The 25,430-nt window shown below is 33.5% G+C and overlaps 1 protein-coding gene across 3 annotated transcripts; it reads right to left on the minus strand.

The window, feature by feature from the left end:
• Positions 1 to 1,082: 1,082 nt before the first annotated feature.
• On the minus strand, positions 1,083 to 11,882 carry LOC147393717 (SKP1-like protein 21). 3 transcript variants are annotated; one of them, XM_086456748.1, is made up of 10 exons: positions 11,699 to 11,882; positions 7,339 to 7,722; positions 5,839 to 6,063; positions 5,428 to 5,619; positions 5,235 to 5,345; positions 4,635 to 4,713; positions 3,590 to 3,690; positions 3,300 to 3,481; positions 2,292 to 2,425; positions 1,083 to 1,381 (listed from the first exon to the last, which is right to left on the minus strand). In XM_086456748.1, the coding sequence occupies exons 2-10, from the start codon at positions 7,372 to 7,374 to the stop codon at positions 1,365 to 1,367; spliced, it is 1,077 nt and encodes a 358-aa protein (XP_086312874.1). In that variant the 5' UTR covers positions 7,375 to 7,722; positions 11,699 to 11,882; the 3' UTR covers positions 1,083 to 1,364. The 3 variants fall into 3 exon arrangements, with proteins under 3 accessions (XP_086312874.1, XP_086312875.1, XP_086312873.1); XM_086456749.1 differs by lacking the exon at positions 11,699 to 11,882 and adding an exon at positions 11,258 to 11,592 and having other exon boundaries at positions 7,339 to 7,718; XM_086456747.1 differs by lacking the exon at positions 11,699 to 11,882 and adding an exon at positions 11,258 to 11,592.
• Between the last annotated feature and the right edge of the window lie 13,548 nt (positions 11,883 to 25,430).

The raw sequence follows: 25,430 nt of genomic DNA on the forward strand, positions 1-25,430 counted from the left end.
GTTCAAACCTCAAGATTGTTGATTTACAATTGTTGACCACGATGTAAAAGGTATCAAAGGTTGATCTTAATCATTTGAATTGTTGATCTTAGACAATTTTGAATCATTTTTCTTGATGACTGATAGGAGCGTAAGGTCACTAACTGAATTATTGAGTAACTGTCTAAAAAAGTTTGGTATATATTGAATGAAATCCCTCATTAAGGTTATGTTTGAATTTCAGAGAAGTGGAGAGAAGAGAAACTCAATTTCTCCCCATCATATTTAAATTGTCAGGAGAGAATTTGAGACAATTTTGAAATTTTAAAATATATTAAAAGAGATTTAAGGGCAAAATTGAAATTATAAAATATTTTAAAAGATTTTCTCTCCTCTCCACTTTTGGAGAGAAAATTCATTTATTTTTGCCCTTCCTCTTTTCTCCCCATCTTAACAGTCCAAATGAGAAACTCATTTATTTTCTCTCCTCTCCATTTTTGTCAATCCAAGCACAGCTCTAGGGTTCAACAAACTGATCAAAAATTAACAGTTCATCAATTAATTTTTTTGTTTTTTTCCTTTGCCGACCTCATTAACGCGATATCTTACCCACAAGGAATAACACAATGAAAACTGGAAACACGTACACTAAGATGTGTTCCTAATTCTGACACTTTAACTATACTTCACCCTTTCAAAAGTTGATGCAATGACATATGAGCATGGTTTTTAAACTCGTTCGAAACCGAGACGAATCACCCGAGTTAACTCAGTATTAGAACTGAACGAGACCAACGCACAAAGTCATTTTTTGACCGAGATTTATGAGTCACAATTCAATTTATTGATTTATCTCATGAGACATCTCAAACATATCGGAAAACTCGTCCGAGACTACTCGGTATCGGAGCTGAACGAGACGAGACGAAATACCAAGTTTAAAAACCAAGCATATGAGAGGTTGTGTTCTTAAATGCTACGACCTTACAAGAAGTGCTTCATCTAATGTTAGTTTTTATTCTGAATAATCTGCAATACAAGGAATCTGCAGAAACTCTGATGTCAATGTGAAGATATGCACCCTAGCCGAAATTATGACACTGTTAAGATTAATAGGCTATAGGTAATTTTGGCTCAAATTGGCGCACATAAACCCTTTCTCTATTTTCCGAACATTTAAAGGTTCCTCTGGCATCAAAATTTCATTCCATTGAAACACAAAGGAAAAAAAGAAAAATAAAAAAAGAACCAATAAACATACAGGTCCATGCCGATGACATTGCCTACTCTTTTCTCCTGATGCAACAGCCAAATCTTAGTAAGCATCTCATCGAATCCATTCCAGCCACGCCCGTTCCAAGAAATGGGTATCCATTGTTGTAAGCTTATCTTCGGTCCAACCCTGCATAAGCAAACCAATTAGTTTGAGAGTTTACATATATTTGTACCAATAATTGTTTAAAATAGGATGGCACTCTAGTATATGTTATAGGAATCCTTGGTTGTGTGCTTTTTCCATGGCACCTCAACCATTTAATGTATTCGATGAAGAAAGACATAACATTATAGAACAAACACCATACTAACCACCAAGCAAAACCATGAACCAAGCTAGACTAACTACCAACACGTGTGTGAAGACAGAACACACATCATGGTTTTAAAACTCGTTTTGACATCTCGTCTTGTCTGTGAGCAAGACCGAGTTGTCTCGTCCTTGAATGAGACCGAGTCGTCTCGGACAAGTTTTCCAATTTGTTTGAGACATCTTGTCCAACAATTAGAAAAATGAACCTAGGTTTTAAATCTCGTCCGATACGTTTAACTTGTCTATCCGTCTCGTTAGTGGACGACACTGAGACGTTAAGTGGGAAAAATGTGTGCCTGTACCTCTTATGAAGTAACCCAAAAAACAAAAAATATTTTCCTTACTAAGGGTCGTTTTGCTCAAATGGATTACCACATTAGCAATCCAACACCACATCCCTCTAAATTCCATCAAAAAACTTCAATAAAAATAAAAACCAATTTTTTTTGGGCTTGATCCAAAGGTTTTGAAAATGGACAGCAACCAAAATTCCACGTAACTACCAAACTTCAAATTGAAATTAAATGGTGAAATACTTTTTTTGGAAAAATATTCGAAGTTAATAGAATTTTGTCCTCTACAACCTCGAAGCATCGGATCATGTTTTTGGATGCCACAAGGTGAGCCCAAGGACCCTTAATAAGGCTAGTCAGACTTAAAAAAAAAAAAATAAATAAAACATGAGATAAACTCACAAAAGGAAAATAGACAAAAATGAACGTACTTGTAAATCTCCGCAATGAACCATTTCCATTCATGGATATTGGAACAGCCCTTCCTTCTTGGCCCGAAGATAAAATTTCCTGCATTCTTTCAGGCCAGTCTGAATTCAATCTCCTCGCAAAATCCTCCACCTCCCTACAATTTACAAGATATATATGATGCAAACTATATATGAAATAATATTGAAAAAAAAAAAGTACAATAAAAAGTAAATAAATGTCCATCTTCCTGAAGCAACGATCATTAAGTAGATCAGGAATCTAATAAAAACAAATGGACTACAATGAAAAAAAGAGAAGGGGAAATATATGGCTTTGAGAAAAACAATTTTTGATAAGTCCAACTATGCCAAACATATACTAAATCGGTATAGCCAGAAATTATCAGTGCTAAAAATTAGTGCTCAAATAAATTAATATTCAGATTCTCCATAAGTTTCTAAGAAAAATATCTGAATTTCAGGACTTCATCCGATCATAATTTTCTTTTGCTTGTTTGTTTCTCCTGATGTATATATTATATTTGAATTATCAAAAAATGCATATTATACTTGAAGTTTATCAATGATGGAAAATCATTTCATGGAATGACAACCACCATTCCAAGTAATACAGCCCATTATGTGCAAGTTCATTATTTTTCTTATTTATTGAAAGGTTTTACATATAGATGGTTTGGGCATGTTAAATGAAGGCCAATTATAAACTACAATTTGAGTTGAAAGTTTTAAAAGAGCAAAAAAGAAGACCCAAAAGAATGTGGATTGAGATAGTGAGAGTGGATATGAACTTACTTGCAATAAGAGAATACATGGCTCTAGACAGAATTGAATGAACAAGATTTTTTTAGCCAACTCGAAAAACTTTGGGATAAGGATTTGATGATGACGACTAACATGTTTCAAGTGAACTTAGGCATAATAAGTTTTTTTTTTTTGGTGAATAAAAGAAAAGGAAAAAAGAAAAAACTTCAAATTCCAACTATAATTCAAACATGAAATCCTGCTTACCTATCAATTTCTTCCTTCATTGCAGGGTCTAGTTCATAATCAATATCATCATCAGACTCAACCTTAGGTGAGAACCCATCTTCTGAAACACCTTGCAATTTTGAACTCCGACTAGGACTCGGCACAAAAGTATTGCCATGATCACTATGTTGTTGGCCTTTGGAAGAAATTGCACCTAACTCCTAAAAAAACAAAATATTAATCTATGAATCAACAATTTCAATGAGAGGCATATGCCAATAAGATTAATAAATTATCCAGATTAAAATTGAAATAACTTTCTTACTAACCTCCTTGTGGTTGTTTACATTGTTTGAACAAGAGTCCTTTGACTGATCTTTTTTTCTCCGGTTCTTCTTTTTATGCTTAGGAGCTCTAGCCCCCTTTGAATCTGTGGAAACAGACCTTACCTCAAAAGAAGTTGATGAACAAAAATGTGTGAAAGAAAATATTAAAAAAATAAAAGAAAACAGAAACCTTATTATTCAAATTTTTATGTCTTAAAAAGAAATTCCTCATATTGGGAATATGTATATTCCAGGAATAATTGTGTAACTTCAGCTAAAAAGAACTTAGCCAAGCATGCATATGAACTACATAGATAACTGAAATTTTTATTTTTACATTTTTTTCATTGGAATGATCCTCAATTTTTAAAAATAAGGAATCCTTTTTGGAGTCGATCATTATGATGGACTATAAATATGGTTGGGACTTGGGTCATGCTTATTATGAACTTAGTGGGTTGTTTTCTATGTTTTGGTTTTCTGTTGGGAAGAGATGATGCCCTCTTAAACCCTTTGTTGCTGTGTTGGTTCTATAATGAATAATTCCCTAAATCACCTTCGTGTTTTTCTATATTTTAGCCATTTGCCTTCTCTTCTACAATAAATATTCTTTTACATGAAAAAAAGAAGTGGTTTTAGGATAATACACATCACTACTCCAGCCAGGCTTATACGTGATTCTTTTTTTTAAGCTTATCCAGGATTAATGGACCTCAATAACACACTCAAAGAGTACAGTTTCACTAGAAATACCAAGTATTCCAATGAAACACATTAACAGAATGAAAGAATAACCCCAACCCTCCATAACACACTCTGCACAGGATTAGCAAAGATTTTCATAACTATCAATATGATGATTTGGAAAATGATTTGAACAAGGTGATGCACCAAAATGCAAATCGAAAAATAAATCTCTATCGTCAGTTTGCCGCATAAATTTAAATTTTAGCGATGCTAAAGTTGAATCTGAAGGAAGCAGAAATACATTAGAATTCTGCATACAAGGTAGGTAGGAATGTAGGATGAGGACATCGCTCAAGAATACCTCCATCTCCCCCATTAATAAATGACAAGAGGTCGTCAACGGATCGCTCGTCCACATGCTCCTCTTCAATCTCAACATTCTGAACACATATAAGACCCATTATCTATTAATTAACTTAATAGCCAGTTACACAAGGTTTCTGCAGGTTCAATTGACACATTGCAAAGAAACTTTGAGGTCGTGGGTTCAAGTGCAGATTACCTATCAAAGGGCTTGGACCCATGGCTCAGTTGATTTGACACTTTGCAAAGCAAATTTAAGGTCGTGGGTTCAAGCCCAAGCTTACCTACCAAAGGGCTTGGACCAATGGCTCAGTTGGTTTGAACCTTTCCAAAGCAACTTTGAGGTCATGGGTTCAAGCCCAGCTTGCCTATCAAAGGGCTTGGAGCCATGGCTCAGTTGGTTTGACACTTTGCAAAGCAACTTTGAGGTCGTGGGTTCAAGTCCAGCTTACCCATATATATAATAAAAATAAAAAAGAGTCCTATTTGCTTATAGCTTAGACTACTAAGAAATTTGTACTCAATACAGATGCAAAAGCTAATTAATAAATAGCTAAACACTGCAATAAATGCTGCAATATGGAAGATAGGAATTCACCTTTAGTTTCTCTTTCTCTTTTAGTTCTTTCCTCTTTCTAGCGTAAAGTCGATTCAATAGCCGGATCCGTGGATCATCAGCTGTATTTCTCAAAGGCTCCAACTTTTCTTCCTGAAATCAACTAAATCTGCATGAGATTACAGAAAAAGAATCTGAAAGTGCAGAATATAGATTTCTTACAAGAAACAAACACCTCAGTAAGATCATCAGGCAAGTGAAACGTCTCACGTATCTCCTCGGGAGTTTTCCCTTCAATCATTCGAGCAAGTGCACGACTGGTGAGATCAACCAAAGGTTTCAATTGGAGACTATCAGCTGCAGAAGTCAATTCACATAACCTTTTTGTATCTATCCGGACGAACTTCTCATCAAAAGATTTCCTCTCCTAACCACCAGAATGATCAAAGTTTCAAATAAACCTTCCCGATAAACAGAAAGTAAATGAATGATTTTACCATTTCTCTGATTCATCGAAATCTACCTCAATTATTGGAAGCCATGGAAAGCAAGAAAGAAAGAAAAAAACTCATAGAAAGAAACCAATAATTACAAAATTAGTTTTTTTTCCCTTAAAAAAAAAAGAAAGAAAAGAAAAACGTCAAACCTTATTAGAGCGACCTGGAACTTGATGAAACCGGCAGTAATCAAGTATTAAGCCTAAGATGGATGGACTAACACGGGGGGGAAGTGTAATAGCATGGTTTTTAGAAGAACCCATTCCAAGTTGAAGTACTTCTCGACAGATCATTGGGCAAAACATGGCAACCTCTTCCTCTACTTGCTGGATTGAACCATCAGCGGTTTGGAGCCAGACATAAGACTTCATGGCCTAAGGAAACATATTGGAGAAAACATAGTTTCAGCGGCAAACCAATACCATAATTAAAATGAGTGCAGACCATAAGAGAAAACTATGTTACATAAACACAGGGACGAGAGTTAAAAGTTCAAAATCGGTGTGAGGTGAGGTGCTGCATTGCACAAAAAATATAGGATTTAGAGACTCAAGTGACACATCCATATATGTTACAATTACATTGAGTCATATTTAAATATAATGCATCATAGAGAAGGACCGATGGCCAGAAAATACTCCAAAGAGAACATTTTTGTTACCTTGGTTCTATTATTCATAATGATAGAGAGAATAGAGATTAAGGTGTTGTCCGAAGAGTCCAACTTCGTTACCTTGATTCTATTATTCATAAGGATAGAGAGAATAGAGATTGAGGTGTTGTCGATAATTAAAGGTGGGTGGTTAAGAGGAGATGAATTTATGGGATTTGTGACTGGTGGCATCCTAATAAACAAATATATATTGTAAGACTGCAACACCTACAAATACTTATCGGGCTGATTTTAGGTGTAGGTTGGTGGGACATTCCTCAACTAGTGGATCCAAAGGTTTTACCATGTGTATTAGGATTCACAGACACATGCGATGCATATATCTAACCTCTATCGAAGTTAACTCTTTATCTCTTATTTAGAGTATGTAATTTATATTTCTTCATCGAACTCAAGAGAGGGAGGCAGATTGTTGAAGCCTCAAAGGAGACCTTATTTGATATATTAAACAACATTTCAGTTGCAAGAGTAGATTCATTATGGTTTTCCCTTTTAGCTTCTTTTTTCGTCAGATCGTCTCGATATATAAAAAGAGTACCTATCTTATATCAACATATGATAGTGCAATATTTTCAAACGGTAAGGTGTGGAATGACATGTCTCACTGGCCAAAGCCTTGAAGAGTAAGGAACAGGCCTTGTAAACATTTAATTTTTAATAGAAAAATAAAATTTTGAATAAAGCTTGTAAAGATGTTGGAGCTAAAAATCGATTAGGACTTGCAGAAATTAGAGCCAAAAGTAAAGATATAATATTTCAAGTTAAGGGCCTTTATGCAAATTAAATGTCATAACAAGAACAACTTTATGTTGTTAATATTATTATGTAATGATACTAAAAAAGTAAAAGACGAAAAGGAAGAGAAAGAAAAAGGAATACAAAGGATGACCAACAAGTACACAATATGAGGAAGAAAGACCCCACATTACATAGTAGCAATGCATAAGTAACATCTCAAAACAACAGTTGCATGTACCTCGGGTTTGATTATTGCCATATCACCTTCTGACATCTGACAATAACCTCCAAATAAGAAAGAGTAAAACTAAAGAGATCCAAAAAAAGTCCAATCTTGCACCTCCCAATTCAAAGACTCAGAAGCACTGTAGTAAATGGAAGTTTTTCCCTCATCAAAAGGTTGTCACTGTTAAATAGATAACCCTTTAACAATGCTACCGAAAACCACACATTCCCAAATCCCACGAACATTACTATTAGCATTCTTCTCTGCAAAGCTTCTTCAAATCTCACCAATCTACTCGCACATAACGCAGAAAGAAAAAGACCATGAAGCAATAAGATATCATGTTCGAGTCATGCAGGAGGCAGCAGACAAGACCTCAGACTGTAGATCGCCTACCTAAACAGTAAATAAGTACATAAATAAGATAAGAAATCAATTCTGGTTCCAAAATGCCACATCCTTGAAACAAGAAAATGCTTGAAAAGTATTAACAGTCAGTGCCCGACATTACAAGTAGGATGAGTGATCCAGAGTAACCATACAGTTTACTACTATGACAGTGATTTCACATGTTGCAATTGTGGTGGGTGTTAAAGGGGTTCACTTTTTTTTGCTTATCAAAACCTGGGGGGGTTCCACTTGTTTGAACACCTCATGCAGTCTCCACATGGCAATTATCAGCCAAATAGTCATTGCCATGTGCCAAAGATCTTAATTTTCTTTCTTTGTTTTGATTTTAGTCTCCAAAATATGAAGTTATGAATGGAATGGATAGCTGATGGGGCAATACATTGAAGTATGAGATTAAAGTTGATAATGGGTGCTCTAAATGTGGTCAAGACAAAGAATCTTCTATCAGAGGGGGCAGAGCAATCCACATTTGGCATGTCTACCCCTCCTCATGCAAGAAAATCCCCATCTTGAAAGAGAATAAAGTCTGAAAAAACTTTCCCAAAAAAAAAAAAAAACTACATTAAAAACTCACAAGCAATGAATCACACAAAAAAAAATTAATATACAAGTAACAAAATCTTAAAAAACGAAACCACTGAAAAATAAATTTGTAACCATCACACCAATTAAAATCTTACCAAAAACTAGCCTTCAAAATCACTCAACCAATACATATTACGTACAAAAAGATGAAGACAGATCAAAAGAAAAATGCAGTTCGAAGGGAAAACAATCCAAGAAAAGCTCCACATGTAAACCAACCAACCACCACCCACCAAAAGGTGTGTTTGATAACAAAGATTGAGTTTCACCCAGCTGATTTATATGTGAGCAAAATTAAACCGCATTTTGGTCGCCCATCACTTTAAAAAAAGTGCAGCAAATTTGTGGAATATGTGACCATATCCCATAGGAAGTGAAAGGACCTCGCTAGTTTGTCTTCGATTACAATTTTTTTGTTGATAGATGAAAATTTTAATTTTATTAAGGGGGGACAAGGAGGCCTCCAAAAGAGAGATAGCAGAGTTAAGAGTTACCACTACAAACCAAATCCCATTTAAACAAAAGATTCCTTGATAGGATCCTAAATCCTATAGACAATTTTGATCCACTTCAAGGGGGATCTTCCTCCAAATTAATTAATTTATTTTTATTGATTGTTTGCCAAAAAACACGTATTACATCCTCCAATATATATAAAGGAAGGATTTTGACTACAACGTACAAATATTAGATTCACAATTTAATAAAACTTCCTAAATTAGTAAAATAGAAAGAATCATAAAATAAAAAAATACCTAATTAGCAGCTAGATTCCTAAACTACCAAATAACATAGTCGTATATCCTAAATATACTAAACTAATGTATCCTAACATCCATCCCCCCTTCAAAACGACTTGTCCTCAAGTCGGAAAATTTTCAAAAGCAACTTCGTCTTTCAGCGTGTCCCTATTGGTCTCCAAAAGGAGTAGTTGAGGTTTCCTGCAACGATGTCCCGGTTTGAAAAGTTCATCGCAATTGAAACAAAGACCTTTCGATTGCTGCTCTGCCAGAGAAAGTCGATTAATAGGAGGAAGCCCAGGAGGTTCTTTTGGCTTAAGAGGCATTGCTTGGCACAATGAAAAATCATGGGTTACCTTAATCGTTTCTTCTTGACAAATAGCCAAATCGAATGCTTCGGTTAGTGAACCAGGCCTAAGTATGAACTCCAACGTGTATGTCGACATGTAAGCCCGAGACAAAACAACTAATTAAAAATGATTCTGGTAAATTAGTAACCCGATTTGCAAGTTTTTCAAATAGGTCTTGAAATTCACGAACCGTATCAGTTTGCTTGACTTTAGATAACGCCCTACTCGGATCCGCGAAGTCCGAAAGCCAAAGCAAAAAATATGGCCCGAGTGAATTGAGTCCATTACATTAACCCAATCGAATGAGTCATCCAACGATACTATGCTATAGCATCTCCAGTTAGGTGAACCGAGGCCAAGGAAACCATCTGTTCATTGGGCAACCGTTCAATTGTTGATATTGTTCGGCCCAAAAAATCCAACCTTTCGGATCATATCCGTCAAATCTTGGAAAATCGATACGAATTGGACGATTTTGTATTGATATGCCGCCTTGTTGATTTTCTACTCTTTGTTGTACATTAGCAAGAGCACGTGGCGCTTCTCGAACTAGCAGTTGATCTGCAACCAAACGCTCCAGGGTTGCTTGAATCGCCCGCATCCCTTCTTTCAACTCGTGAACATCAGAGTTTAATTGATCAAACTGAGGCTCAAATGAGTCAATTCTCTCATTCGACTCCTTAACAGTCACCATGTTTGGAACGAAGATCGTTTGCTCTGATACCAGATGATAGGATCCTAGATCCTATAGACAATTTTGATCCACTTCAAGGAGGATCTTCCTCCAAATTAATTAATCTATTTTTATTGATTGCTAGCCAAAAAACGTATTACATCCTCCAATATATATAAAGGAAGGATTTTGACTCCAACATACAAATATTAGACTCCTAATTTAATAAAACTTCCTAAATTAGTAAAATAGAAAGAATCCTAAAATAATAAAATACCTAATTAGCAGCTAGATTCCTAAAATACTAAATTATATAACCGTATATCCTAAATATACTAAAATAACGTATCCTAACATCCCCCAATTTCAAGAACAGAGGAAACTTAAAAAATAGTACGAACATGGCCGAAAATAAACCAAGAATCTCATACACAGGATGCACCAAAATTCCATTATAAGTTTCTCTTCCAATTCAACTAACAATGGAATCATATATAATACAAAAACAAGAACTGCAAGAAAAACATGAAATTGCCCCACTACAGATAAACCCTAAAATAATCAAGAAAACGAGAACCTATTACTCCTAAAGAAAAATACCAAAAGAACAAAAAACCCTTAACCCTAATATCAATTCCAAGATCACCCATATATCATGAAACTCATTCAAAGACTATAAGATAAAAAAAATTAAGTCCATTTCTATCAAAATGGAAAGCTCAGATAGAACACAAGATGCGCCAAAATTCTATTAGAAGTTGCTCTTCCAATCCAACTAACAAAGGAATCATATCTAATACAGAAACAAGAACTACAAGAAAAACATCTAATTGCCCCACTACAGATAAACCCTAAATAATCAAGAAAAATACAACCCATTACTCCTAAAGAAAAAAAATATATACCAAAAGAACGAAAACCCTTAACCCTAAGACCAATTCCAAGATCACTCATTTATCATGAAACTCATTAAAAACTATAAGATTAACAAAATTAAGTCCATTTCTATCAGAATGGCAAGCTCGGATAGAACATATAATCCATTTTAAATCAAAACCCATGTTTCAGAAACTTCAAATGTGGTCTAGAATTCGCATTAATGTCTGTGAAACAATCTGAAAAATATAAGAAAAAGAGGGGAAAATGAGAAAAAAAAAATGAACTTTACATACCTAATAGAGAGAGAGAGAGAGGGAGAGAGGGAGACGAAAATGCGGATTCTGTGAAAGCGATTAGAGATATAAAAGGGAGCTTTGAATTTGCAGAGAGATTTTGCGGTTGTCGCAGACGAACGGATAATGAGAGAGAGGGATGAGCTTTAGGGTTTCAAATTGGGGAAATGCCTATGGTGATGAACACCTGTATCAAGTTCGAAATAACGTCCTCTAAAATGACACGTGGCATAATCTTATAGCAAACTGAACGATTAACAAAATTAAGTCCATTTCTATCAAAATGGCAAGCTCAGATAGAACATATAATCCATTTTAAATCAAAACCCATGTTTCAGAAACTTCAAATGTGGTCTAGAATTCGGATTAATGTCTGTGAAACAAGCCGAAATATATAAGAAAAAGAGTTGGAAATGAGAAAAAAAGATGAACTTTACATACCTAAGACAGAGAGAGAGAGAGAGAGAGACGAAAATGCGGATTCTGTGAAAGCGATTAGAGACATAAAAGGGAGCTTTGAATTTACAGAGAGATTTGGCGGTTGTCGCAGACGAACGGATAATGAGAGAGAGGAATGAGCTTTAGGGTTTCAAATTGGGGAAATGCCTTTGCTGATGAACACCTGTATCAAGTTCGAAACAACGTCCTCTAAAATGACACGTGGCATAATCTTATAACCAACTGAACGATTAGATGTTTTAACGACCCCTCTTTGGTGGACACGGTGAAATATGAAACGTGTCAAATTGATTAATATGTCTGTATCAAATGTTCTATTTATAAAGTCATCTTTATAAAAGTTTTTTGCCTACAGGCCGCCGCGTGGTAGATATATAAACGTAAGGCATACTTTACCCCCCAGAACTTTCGAAAGAGACAGATGTCCTTATCAAAATTTAATAAACAATTCTTAAATGCCACGTGTCATTTTAAAAATAAATCATGTGTGGCAGATTCCTTTGATCAACAACTAAAATAAGATTGATAGGTGTTTTGTAGGGAGGTGGGTCTAGAATGTGGTGGCCCACCAAGCGTGCCATTCGGTTGTCTTTGTCAATTTTTTCATACCGACATCTTTATATAAATATCTTCCCTTGAGAGTTTTGTCTTGTCTTTAATTGATAACCTCATTGAAATTTTTGTCAGATTTCAAATCCAATGGGACATTTTAATCTGTATCATTTGTAGTCATCAAGCAGGCCCACTGAACCAGACCATTTAAAATTACACGTGGCACATCCTTGCCTGGCCACAGTCATCAACCTGGGCCCACTGGACCAGACCATTTAAAATTACACGTGGTACATACTTTAGATGAATTGTTAGGCTGCGGGCCCAATATTAGAGGACCGATGCCTTAAAATAAGCATAGTGAGACTTTGATGTTGGGCTTTTTGGAGTATATTTGTCATGGTGGTAATGTTAACACTACTTGAAAATGACATGAAATTAATTGGTTTTAGATTATAATAGTGTTGATTTGTCTAACACAATTATTAAATAGATTAAATATGAATTAAAGATGTAAATCCATTTTAACACGTTTAATTATCCTGTCATTAATGTGTCATTTTAAATAGTGAAACACATTAGGTATATCAAATTCTAATATCAATAATTATTTAAGGATTTTATGAATTATCTAATTTTTTTTTCTTGAATTTCATAGAATTTTTTGATAAAACATTATTTTTAATATATATATATATATTTATAATATAGGAAATGTTTTAATATCTTTTTTAAATAAGTAATAATTAATATTTTAATTTAGGAAATAAAAAATACTTTTCTTACAAAGTTATTTATTTATTTATATTTACATCTGTATTTTTTTTAAATTTGAGTTTTTTTTCCATTCAAATATGGAGGCCTATAGTGTTTGATTCCCAATATGGTGATCCATGTGGACAATGAAACTTAATTTATGTTGGCAGATATTGATTTATGATTGTGTGACTTTATTCTTAGTAATGGTATTTTATTTTTTATGATGAAAATAAAACTTATTTTTTCAATTAAGATTAGAATTTAATTTAATAGGTTACATGAGCCGAGCCGGGTCGGGTCACCTATATAATAAATGTGTTGGGCTTGGATTTAAGTATTTGACACGATTATTAAATTGGTTAGGTTTGAGTTTTGTAAATTTTCATAATACCCTTACCTCAACACAACCCAACCCATTTCCGTCCCTTCTTATTTTTATTGTTGTAATGAGAGAAGGCAGAGTAGAAGTGGTTTGACACAAAAATTTGAGCCATCATAAATGCCCCTACTTTCATATTTAAATTTAATATAATTTGGATCATTTAGATAAAAGAACAATAAAACTTTTAAATTACAAATATGTCCCTTTGATACATGTGCAAACCACCTTCTAGTTGCATATTTATTATAAATAAATAATAATAAAAAACACTCAAGCCCACGATGATAAATGCTTAAATATAAATAGTAGAGATCACTAATCATCAAAGCCACACCATATCGATATTTGAGACTTAATTGGGAATACATTTTGACTTATATTCCCATTAATGTAACTAGAAGGTGGCATGTGCACATATATCAAAAGGGTTTATTTGTAATATAAAATATTAATTAAAGGGTTTTTTAATATTACATAGTAAAAAAAGGATTTTTTTTTTGTAAATTTGAAAAGTAAGCGGCAACAATGTTCTTGATTTTTTACCAAAATGACTCTGATTATATTAAATTCAAATATAAAAGTGGAGGTATTTATGGTCACTCAAACTTTGTAGTCAAACCACTTTTACTCCACCTTCTCTCATTATAATAATAAAGATTTTCATTATAGATGGGCAAATTTTCTTACTTTTCACTATATTTCATACTGGATTTTTACACCAACAGCCAACCCGATGCAACCCCATTTGTTTATAAGGGCTTGGGAATGCCGATGTAGTATAAAGTGAACACTTCATAGATGTTGCACATCACGAGGTCATGTGCCTCGAGCCCCATCTACAACTGGTAGGCAGCGGCTTATGTAAATAGTAATTTATTTTTAATTTGGGGTATGGGGAATTTATCGTAATTTCGATAACATCCAATTGAATATTATATCCCAAATCTTCGAGATAAGGCTTTGATGAAGATGACGAAGCTACGTCCATCTTTCAGGGTGCAAGTTCAAGCCTTATGGGTCTAGACTTGAATCATACGATCAGGCTGGGCTGATTAAAAAAGGGTTGGGATCTGGTAACTCATGAAAAACACGATATTGAACAAGATTAAAACACATATCTCAATGTCATGTATCCCTAGGATAAATCCCAAACCGTTAAAAATTGATCAAAATTTAGGACCCTGACTGGCCCATAAACACCATACCCTTGTATTATCCAACATGTTGACTTAAAAACCCAATTCATTGTGGGCCAAGCCCTACCGTTATTACTACATACTTGAGCCCAAACAACTTGCAAGTATTTGAAAATTTTAGAAAAAAAGACACATAAGTAGCCTTCAATGGGTTGGGTTTTAGCCCAGACCACAGTGGGCTGGTTTGGGTATTGTTCCTAGGCGCTGTTTCATGCTTAGGGCCGAACTCGGGCTTGGACTATTTAGATCAAGAAGCTCACCAACCAATAAATAGGCCCAAATACACGCAAACCAAACACAGCCTTAATATGCTTCCACACTCCCTTTTGGTATAGATGGACTCGTTATATCTTCCAACAAAATGAACAATAAATATGATTAATATTTCGGAGACACCTTTACTATTATAAGAGTAAGTGTGTTTCGACACGAAAATTTGGCTCCCACAAATGCTCCCATCTTTACATTTAAAGATAATACAATCAAGGTCATTATGATTAAAAAAAACCAATAAAATTACAATCTCACGATCTTATAATCTCGTTAGTTACTTTTAAAAAATTATAAGAAGGTTCTTAAATATTATATTTTAAATCCTGTTAATTAATATTTTAAATTACAAAAACACTCTTAGTACAATTATGAAGAGTTTCGGTTCTACGTTTCAATAGAGAGAGAGTTTTGCCACACACGTCAATTAATTCTCTAAGATTCAATATTGCAAAGAAACTTCTTCTTTTTTTTTATCGATCTAATTTTTCAAGAATGGATTGTCACTTCCGTTGTGATAATGTTTATTGAGTCAATTAAAAACTTTTTAGCCAACTTAAGCAAGTCAAATAAAAATGTATTGAATTTATAAATACTTCGAGTTTGAGTTGACTTGACGATTTCTTAAACGATGCTTTACTAAAGCTTCTCTTTTAATGTTCTAATATAATAGTCTCCAAAATTCAAACATAAACGGGATGGAATTGGAAGCAAATGTAAAGGTACTATTGTGGTTTGTGGAGCATGATAGTACTGAACAACAAGGAGGTACTATAAATCAAGTCATGCGTTCGCACAAGTCGAATCAGTGTGATCCATGAATGTACTTCAATCTTGAGGAAATATGTAAAATATGCGTGTTTTTTTGTTTCAATTTGTTTCTTGGTTCAATTATCCATGTTTTCTTAACAGATACGAACTGCTAACCAACTAACTAACTACTCCAAAAGATCGATCTATTGGAGAAGTGGAGAAATATGAGTATAAGAAGGTCACGAGACTAAATTAGGGTATGACACACCTGAGAGTGAAGGAAAATATACATTCAACACTCCCCCCTTACCTATGAGGGTGGAAAGATTCGAACCCGTGACCTTTTCGTACCAATACTTCGATACCATGTTAACCAACCAACTATTACAAAAGATTGATCTATTGGAGAAGGGGAGAACTATTAATATATATAAGAGGGTCACAACTCACGAGGCTTAACTGGGATATGACACACCTGATAGTGGAAGAAAATATACACTCAACACAAACAAAATTTGTTTAGCTGACTGAAAATCTTTGAGATGAGACTCGATGATGATGATTGGTTGATGGAATTGTATTGTAATTTATAAATAGCTCGTGTTTCACAATTTATATTTGAATTTGTGATCATATAAAACAATTTCATGATCAAATTAAGGAAACAAGCGTTCATGATATTCCCCACAATCCTCACTCTATCATCTCATGTTCTATATAATATTTGTCCACACAAACTCATCCTTCTACCATATATTCTCCTAATCCCTTTGTTTATACATAAAATGGTTCCAGATCCAATACACAAGGGAGTTTGGTAGCTACCCAACTCTGGGTCCTTATTTAATACATGTGGTAAGTCTTTTGATATATTTAGAGAGTCATGATTTTCTGACACCCATGATGTGGCATGGGCTCGAACCATAGATCGTTTTCATCAATATACACAACTGTGCATCCTCATAAATATGTGCAGTTGTATATCCTGAGGAAAGAAATATATGATTCTAGCCCATACCAAGTAAGGGGACGTACCATCCCCAAGAAAAAGGGTGTTTTAGAACCACCCCCCTATAAATTAATGATATTCGGTTTACCTCCCTTGATCAGAAGGCAACATTATTTTTTCTTGATGATTTCATAGTGAAATTTTTATATTTTTTAAATTTCGATTTAGTAATTTAAATATTTAAAAAATATTTTGAAAAAAAAAATCAAAATTTCTCCATTAAATCATCAAGAAAACGTAATGTATGCAGGGGGTAAACCTAATATCACCAATTTTGTAGGGTGGTGTTTCTAAAATACCCCAAAAATGATTTTAAAAAAAAATTATAAACTTATAGAAGTCAAAACAATGATTGTTATGAATGAATTTGTCTATTTTTTATTAGTAGACACGTGGCAGGGAATCAGTGGGCAGGCGGTTGTGCCTAAATGATTTGAAATTCATGACATCATATGGTGGCCACGTGGACAATAGATAAGGTTTCGGCGGTTTTGTGAAGTAAAAATTTTTTTTGGAGTGTATTATAAGCAAAAATTAGGGTTTCTGTTGTTTTCATTGTCACCAATCGTTGGCATGGGCCCCGAGGGTTCCATGTGAGTTGGGCACAAGACAAGAGGGCAACTTATATGTATGCGTTGTCTAGCATAACTGGCAATTCTTTATTAGGAATATTTCAATCAAAGGATTTGAGCCCACACCCAAATAAAGGAGTGATGACCATATGATGTGGTCCCCCCCACCATCTCTCCTCATTTCATTTACTATCATTCTAGAGTAGGTAAGCATTTGTGTGTGTGTGAGAGAGAGAGAGAGAGAGAGAGAGGATGATACACTATATCAATACTTTTAAAAAGACAAAATTGCCCCCCTCCCAATTCTCTAGGGAAGGGACATGTGTTATGCTAAGGTGGCAATGGGCCGGGTTAGGTTGTGTTCGTGTCATGTTGAGGAAGGGGTATTCTAACACAAACCCGACTCATTTAATAATTATATCAAAAACTTAAATTTCGAATCCGACATATTTATTAAATAGGTAACCTGATCCTATTTGTACAACTCTTTCAATAAAATCTTAATCTAAGGTGAAAAAAATAAGTTTTATTTTTATCACAAAAATAATGTTGTGGATTTAAGTATTGACACAGATAAGTGGTAAAATTAAAATCCACACAAAAGAGAGAAGAAGGCATGTGTATCGCAAAAATAGATTGTCCAAAAAAATTGATGTGTGTATAGTTGATGTTGTGTGTCAAATAGCTCTACTATCTCGTTCGATGCCCCATTGTTTACCAAACCGTTTAACAAACGTATAGGGACCGTAAGATATAACTCTAATGGACGATTGAGATTGAAAATAACAGCCGAACTACGTTAACTTAAAAACTATGCATTTATTCATAGCGTCATCCTTCAATTTTTTTTTAATTAGTGCCACATCCCTCTTCCCTTAAAACAGAAACAAAAATAACAGAGAGAACTCTCTCTCTATCATCTTTCTCAAACCATCTCTCAATTTTTTTTTAATATGAAAAAAAAAATTAGAACTTGCAAACCTTCGTTATATATATTCCTAGAGATTTTTAATAACTTCCGTAATCATCCAACAGTCTAAGACTTGGGACGACGTCAAACGTAGGGTGTATGCTGTCACTTTTAAAGAGAAGAAGAAGAACTTATCTTCCATAAGTCTTCTTTTCCTATAAATTATTTGTTCTTCTTGAAAACAAAAAGAAGAAGGTTTTAAGCTGTAACGAGATGGGGATCGTACGGACGAGGGAGACCAGGATGGCCGGGTTAGAACATGGTTTTTAAACTCGTTCGAGACCGAGTTAACTCGGTATCGGAGCCTAACGAGACCAACTCACAATGTATCATGAGACGACCGCGTATCGTGAGATAAGGGAGTCGTCTCGGACGATATTTTCACAAAACTCGGGCGATACGAACGAGACATCGCATATATTATGTTAACTCGCAAGATAAACAAGTTGTATCGGACGAGATTTTGAAAATCTCTTCCGAGTTAACCAAAACAACCGAGTTGTACCTCAATCCTCAATTATTTACCCCTAAATCGATTTTCCTCCATTATTTCTTCATCTTCTCCACCAAATGAACAAAAATGTAAGATTTTGGGAGAAAACTTTATTTTCTCCACCAAGTTAAGCCTCAATCCTTTATTATTTCACCCTCCAAATCAAATTTTCTCTATTATTTCTTCATCTTCTCCACCAAGTGAACAAAAAAAAGTCAAGGTTTTGAAGAAAACTTCATCTTCTTCATCTTTTGTGGTTAAGTTGACTATTTTTAGTGATTAATTGGGAGATTTGTATTTCTTAATTTACTCTCAATATTAACATACTGAATTGGAGTATTTTATTTATTGTTAACCTTTATAGATTAGATTCAATTGCAGAACAGTACCCATTATCTGACTTAATTATGAAGACATAAGGTCAAGGTTATTGTGTTCGGTTGTACTTCACAATCAACCATCAAGTTTTTAGGTTTCTTATTAAATTTACAATCCCAAGTGATTTTTTTAGTTTTTATCTATCTTGGATTTGAGCTTGTTTGGTAGGTGCATCAGTGCAAGTGATTTTGGTTATTTTATTTTCATGTTTCAATAAATTTTGTATTAGTTTCTCTTAATTTAGATATTGAATTTATAGAAAGCAACTAGAGAAGGACAATTCATGGAGGTCCCCATTTGCCAAAAAACATTATATACAAGAAAAAAATACTTGCTAAAATCATTAATTTTGGATTGATCTATATGAATTTATTTTACTCATTTGTTTGATTATTATAAATATCTTCACAGATGAAGAATATGTTTATTCTTGATTTTAATGGTGGTGATTTAATCTCTGTGGTTCAGGTTCAAGATCCATGGTTAATTTCCAAGATGTTCATGGAAGAAAAACTTGTAAATATTTACTTTATTTATTTTGATAGGTATATTATGAAAAAAAATTTAATTATATATATATATATATTTGGGTTCATTTTTTAATAGGAATCATTTATGAATTTTTCCTATATTTTTCAGATTTTTTAAATGGTTAAAAATCATTGTCTTAATGTCGAACGAGACGAGACGTATCGTCCGAGTCAACTCAGTATCAGAGCTGAACGAGACGAGACCAAATATTGAGTTTAAAAACCATGAGTTAGAAGAGTTTCGGCGTATGTTAATTGAGTGCGTTGGTATATACAGGATACCAAAAGGAGAAGAAGATGATGACGAAGAGCTTCGTATGGAGACCAAAATCGAAAAAGAAGAGGAGAAATTGGTGTGTGTCATGAGCGGTATTTCGTTCATGGGTGTTGTTATCGTGAACCGTCTCTTGAATCGAGGTTATTTTGTTCGAATCGCCGTTGATAACGAAGGTCGCAAGTTAAATTTTTTTTTTTTTCATATTTTAAAAAATTGAGAGAGACGATAGAGAGAGAGTTCTCTCTATTATTTTTGTTTCTGTTTTAAGGGAAGAGAGATGTGGTACTGAATAAGAAAAAATTGAGGGTGGCACTGTGAATAGATGCATAGTTTATAAACTAACGCAGTTCGACTGTTATTTTCAATCTCAATCTCGACTGTTATCGAACGGTCCCTATATGTTTGTTAAACGGTTTGGTAAACAATGTGGCGCCAAACAGTATATATATGGTGGCATTTGGAGGCCCTAAAGAGAGCCACACATTTTTTCAGTATATGGGTTAAAAGTTTCGATTTCTATTTATAAGTTGAAGAATCTTGGACCGTCCACTTTTTGTAAATTACTTTTGATGGGTTTAGAAGTTTTGGAATGGGATGATTTTTGATGAAGATGATATTTACATCATAGAGACCATCCTCGCCAAAAATCAGCCAATTTTGAAATTTCTAACTCTATCAAAAGTGGTTTACAAAAATTGGACAGTCCAAGATTCTTCAACCTATAAATTAGGGTTAGAAATTTCAGAATGAGTTGGTTTTTGGTGAGGATGATCTTTTCCAAAACTTCTAACTATGTTTTGTAAAATGTTTGGCTCTATTTAGGGCCTCTGAACACTCCCCACATATATATATTAACAAATAGATTATAAGAAAAAGAAATAAAGACAAAGAGGTAAAGTGTTGTGGTGTTCTTCTTTTTCTTAAATTACAACAACTAAGAAAATGAGAGTGAATTGTATAGTAAAAAAGAACCACAACCACTAAAATAAGGATTTAGGGTTGTTGGTCATCATATTAGTCTTGTAAAGAGGTTTTCCTAAAATAAAACCTTAATCCTTGATCATTTGATATATTAACACTCTCCATAAGAAAAAAGAATATTCCATGAAAACATGTCCGTAAAAATTCTATAAAATTTTGGTAAAAATGGGAACTTGTAAAAAACCTAAAATAAATGTTGATATCTGAGATACTACATAAGCCCATGATTTAAAACGGCTATAAAGAAATCAGGTTGTATGTGAGTTAACACGACATATTAATGTTACGATAACTAAACGAGTTAAAATGGATTAAGCAAGTTGAGGTCCTTAACCTAGACATGACCCCATTTAATAATCGGGTAAGATGGGTCGACGTGATTATTACACAAACAAAATTAGGTTCAACCAAAACCCACTAACTTCGTGTTATTTTCTAGTTGTATTTGTTGGTTGTGCTAAGGTTGCCTCCCCTATATTATGCATGTATAGACAAGTTGTTAAGGGATGGGTTAAAATGGTTCATTCTTGATCTAGATCAGGGATTTGGGTTTTGGGCTTTGGTAATTAAAATACTTTTGCATATCAATAATACTCACACTTATCTCATTGTAATAGCTCAAGAGAAGGGACATCTGTTATGTACGTGATACTAAGGTAAACATTCTTCAAAATTGTAGGTTTTTCCATAGTATATAATTATATTTTCAGATCACAAGTTGTGAATTACACATCAATTTACTTTTTTTCTTTTTTGATATAGTAATGATGAAGAATAAGAAAACAAACGACATCACAAACTTTAACTGATCAAGACAAAATAAGATAAAGAAGTGCAATATAATTTTTTAACAGTGAAATCATACTTAGGGAGTGAAGTAGGCATGCAATTGATATTAGGTGATTTGCAACTATTCAACAAAATATTTTTTTAAAAATGGCAATATACTAGTTGATCCCTTAATTCATTATGTTTAAATTATTTAGAATATATAAATGGTTCTACTTAAAAGCACTTTTGTAATTAAAAAATCATTTAATATGGATCAAGTCGTCACTTAAGGTGAGGTGGAGCTTAGGGACAATAAAAACACTACAATAATGAGATTATGGGGTTTAACCCTCAAAACAACTAAAATGGAGGACTTAGAGCATCTCCAAAAAACTCTTTAAAATTTGTTGGCTCTTTATTTTAAAGAACGAATGGTGAAAAAATGCCTCTAAGAGACTATTTTAAAAGAAAATGTTAAAATAAAGAGGGTTGTTTCACTTGTAGAGAGTCTCCAAGGTTACTTATAGGTGAAAATTTAATATTATTGATAGATTTTTAAGGCAAAAAGATGAAAAACACTTTTCTCACTAACTTAGTATCCAAATCTTACTAAGGGTCGTTTGGTCCACTTGGATTACCACATTGGCAATTCAACATAATATCCTTATAGAGTTCACGGAAAAACTCTATTTTTTTTTAAGTTTAAAAAGATTTATATATATATATATATATATGTATTTGGGCAAAGGTACTTACAATTAAAATTAAACGGTGAATTTTTTTTTTTCTTTCAAAGTTCTTAGAATTTCTTTTTCTACCAGCTTGTGTCATTGAGTTATGTTTTTGGACGCCAAGATATGACCTTCAATAAGATTTGGATAGGTTTTAATAAATATTTGTTTGTAAAATAAAGAATATGAAATATTAAGAATAGAGAAAGAATTAATGAGTCTATTGGAGTTTGAATCAAAATTTACATCAATTCAATTAATTTTTGTTACCAACCAAGGGATAGCTGAGATGTTTAAAAGTGATTGAGTCTGCTTCCCAAGTCATGACTTTAAAAACTACATACCCTCCCGGTCCCTTCTCCCCCGAAAAAATGTGGCTACTTATATGTCATAACATGTGATAGGGTGTTGGATGGTGCATACCACCTTGATAGATTAGTTTGAGTTACCAAAATAAATAAATAACAGATGTTACCTTTTCACACAAAATGCACTTTAAATGTAAATTATAGAAATATCGAGAGAAATGGTGTCAACTCAACTCCTTGTTTCATAAATTATTATTTCCTATGGTGAGATGTGTGAGAATTGATAAAGAACCATCTATGGTCCCCATTTCTTTTACAAAGATGGGTATTTTAGTAATTACATTTGCATAAAGATATAGCCGTTGCCCCCCATGTGGACGGTGTGCCTCACTTTCTCGACTTCATCACAAACAGCCAATGATTCCAAGTCCGTCACTTTCCCAACGGTCGGTTTAACGGCAAAATTTTCTCAACCACACAAATTTTCATATTTTTCAAATTCATATTTTGCCCCAACAAATATTTCTCAAAAAATTATATAATTGTACTTCAAAATAAATGTTTTCCTCGAGATGCATTTCACAAATCTACAATTCTGAAATAGATCCGTTGAACATACCTTGGAAAAATTACGATATAGTTATCTTGCTAATAAGTTTGATACAGACATTCCTAGAATTGAGAAACCCTTTTCGTTACCAGACAGTGAGGAAAAAGGTCTTACTAAACTTCATCCAACTGTCAAAAAGACATCGAGATGCATAAAAAAATCTCAAGATTTGTTATGCATCTTGAGGATTTTTTTTCAATCTCGAGATCTTTTTTATTGTGGATGAGGCTTAGTAAGAGACCTTTTTTCCTCACTATCTTAGTAAGAATAGTCAAACTCTAACCCATTGATCATTTAATATACCCCCATTTGTGGTTGATTGGGACCATTCGATAGGGATCATATCAAACTTGATATAAGCATCGGATTGGACTCTTATCGGATTAGGTTTTCATCGGATCTCAACATTGGGATTCAAACCAGATCCAATAACAATTGGATTGGGTTCGGGACAAATCGAACATGATTTGTCATAGAAAATTGCATAAACTTCATATAGTATACAAAATATATGATATAATAATTTAATATACTTTCTCATTTTCTTTGGTTTGACCTCGATCATGATGGGGCATGATTGATCCAAAAATGAGATAGGTTATCGGATTGGAACCTTATCAGATCAGATGCTCATTGAAACCAAAATCCTCGATCTACATTCAAAGTTATTGGATAAAGTTATTACCAAAGTGATCAATAATTTTTAAACATGGGGTTTTGGATTTTTAAAAGGGTTGATAGAGCCCATTCTGATCATATTCCTGGTGATCATGATAAAAATGTTCAAGATTTAATGGTTATAAATTTTACAATGAGGCTAATTAGATTAGATAAGCGCATCGGGTGTTGATGCACAGTTATAACACTCGATAACTCTTCCTCTCTCTCTCTCTCTTTTTATTTCTTTATTTTAAAGAACTTTTGTTTCTCTTTCTTTCTTTTCAATATGATTGATGATCACGTGAAATGAACGGTAAGATTGCAAAAACAGATAAGAACAACACATCGTCCAACCACCACATGTCAGCATTCTTATTTCCAGAATCATCTTAAACCCTAACGTTTTTCTCATTTTATAATTGATGATGATTGATTGATGAAGTAATTAATTAATTTTAAATACAACATTTAAAACTAAGGGTGATTTAGACATTTACACCCCACCATTTGATGAATATTTAAAGAAACCCTCTGTTTTGAAACCAATGATCCTTTGACTATGGTCTTTCACGAGAGATTATAAAATGACTGAAAAACCCTAAACTTTAATTTCATGGGCACATGGCAAAAAATGGATCCTTTTAAATCTTTAAGGATAAAAAGTTGATTTATTTGGTTTTTTTTTTTTTTTTGGCTAATGCCTTTCTGACTTAGTATTTTCACCCGGTCAAGGGCACACGACCTTTGATCAATTTCTTGTGTATCCTGAAGCATCTTGAAAAAATTGATCAACGATTCTATACCCTTGCCACATCAAATCGAGTGAAAATACGCAAGTAAGAAAATCAAGACTCTTTTTTTAATATATAAGATTTGAATTTTGGTTAAATGCCTGAGCAATCCTTGGCTTATCAACGATTTATTTATTTAGTTCTTATAAATATAAAATATAATTAATACAAATAAATAAATAATATATCAAATCTTACAAAGAGCTAGTGGGAATAGGGATGCTAATAAGTCGATTCTAGCTTTAGTTATCAAATTAATGGAATCGAAATCAGAATTATAATTTTTTTTTTCCTTAAATGATTTTTATTCTTAATCCATATCAATTTCAATTTGACTCCAATAGAATGAATTCTAATCGATTCCAATAAAATGGGATCTAAAGCCAATATTTTTTGTTCTGAATAAATGGGTATGCATTGACATCCCTAATTCGGAGGAAAATCCAAGGTTGAAAAATGAGTGAAAAAAAAGAATTTTAACAAGACGAGGAGATTTTGGTCATTTTATCAATTTATTGTAAAAGAATATATCTAAGGTGAAGGGGTATGACATGTATGTAATGTAAAAACACATGGGTAACTCAATTATTCACCATAGTAAAGAGGGGTACTTTCAAATTATTATCCAACAAAAAGAAACAAATAAAGCAAAACCCATTTTTAATTCTTTCTATCATTTGATAAGAGCTTCTAATCTTCTATATAAGTATCCACCAATCCT

Source organism: Akebia trifoliata, chromosome 10, assembly GCF_017979445.1.
Source record: "Akebia trifoliata isolate Shusen 1 chromosome 10, ASM1797944v1, whole genome shotgun sequence".
Lineage (NCBI taxonomy): Eukaryota > Viridiplantae > Streptophyta > Magnoliopsida > Ranunculales > Lardizabalaceae > Akebia > Akebia trifoliata.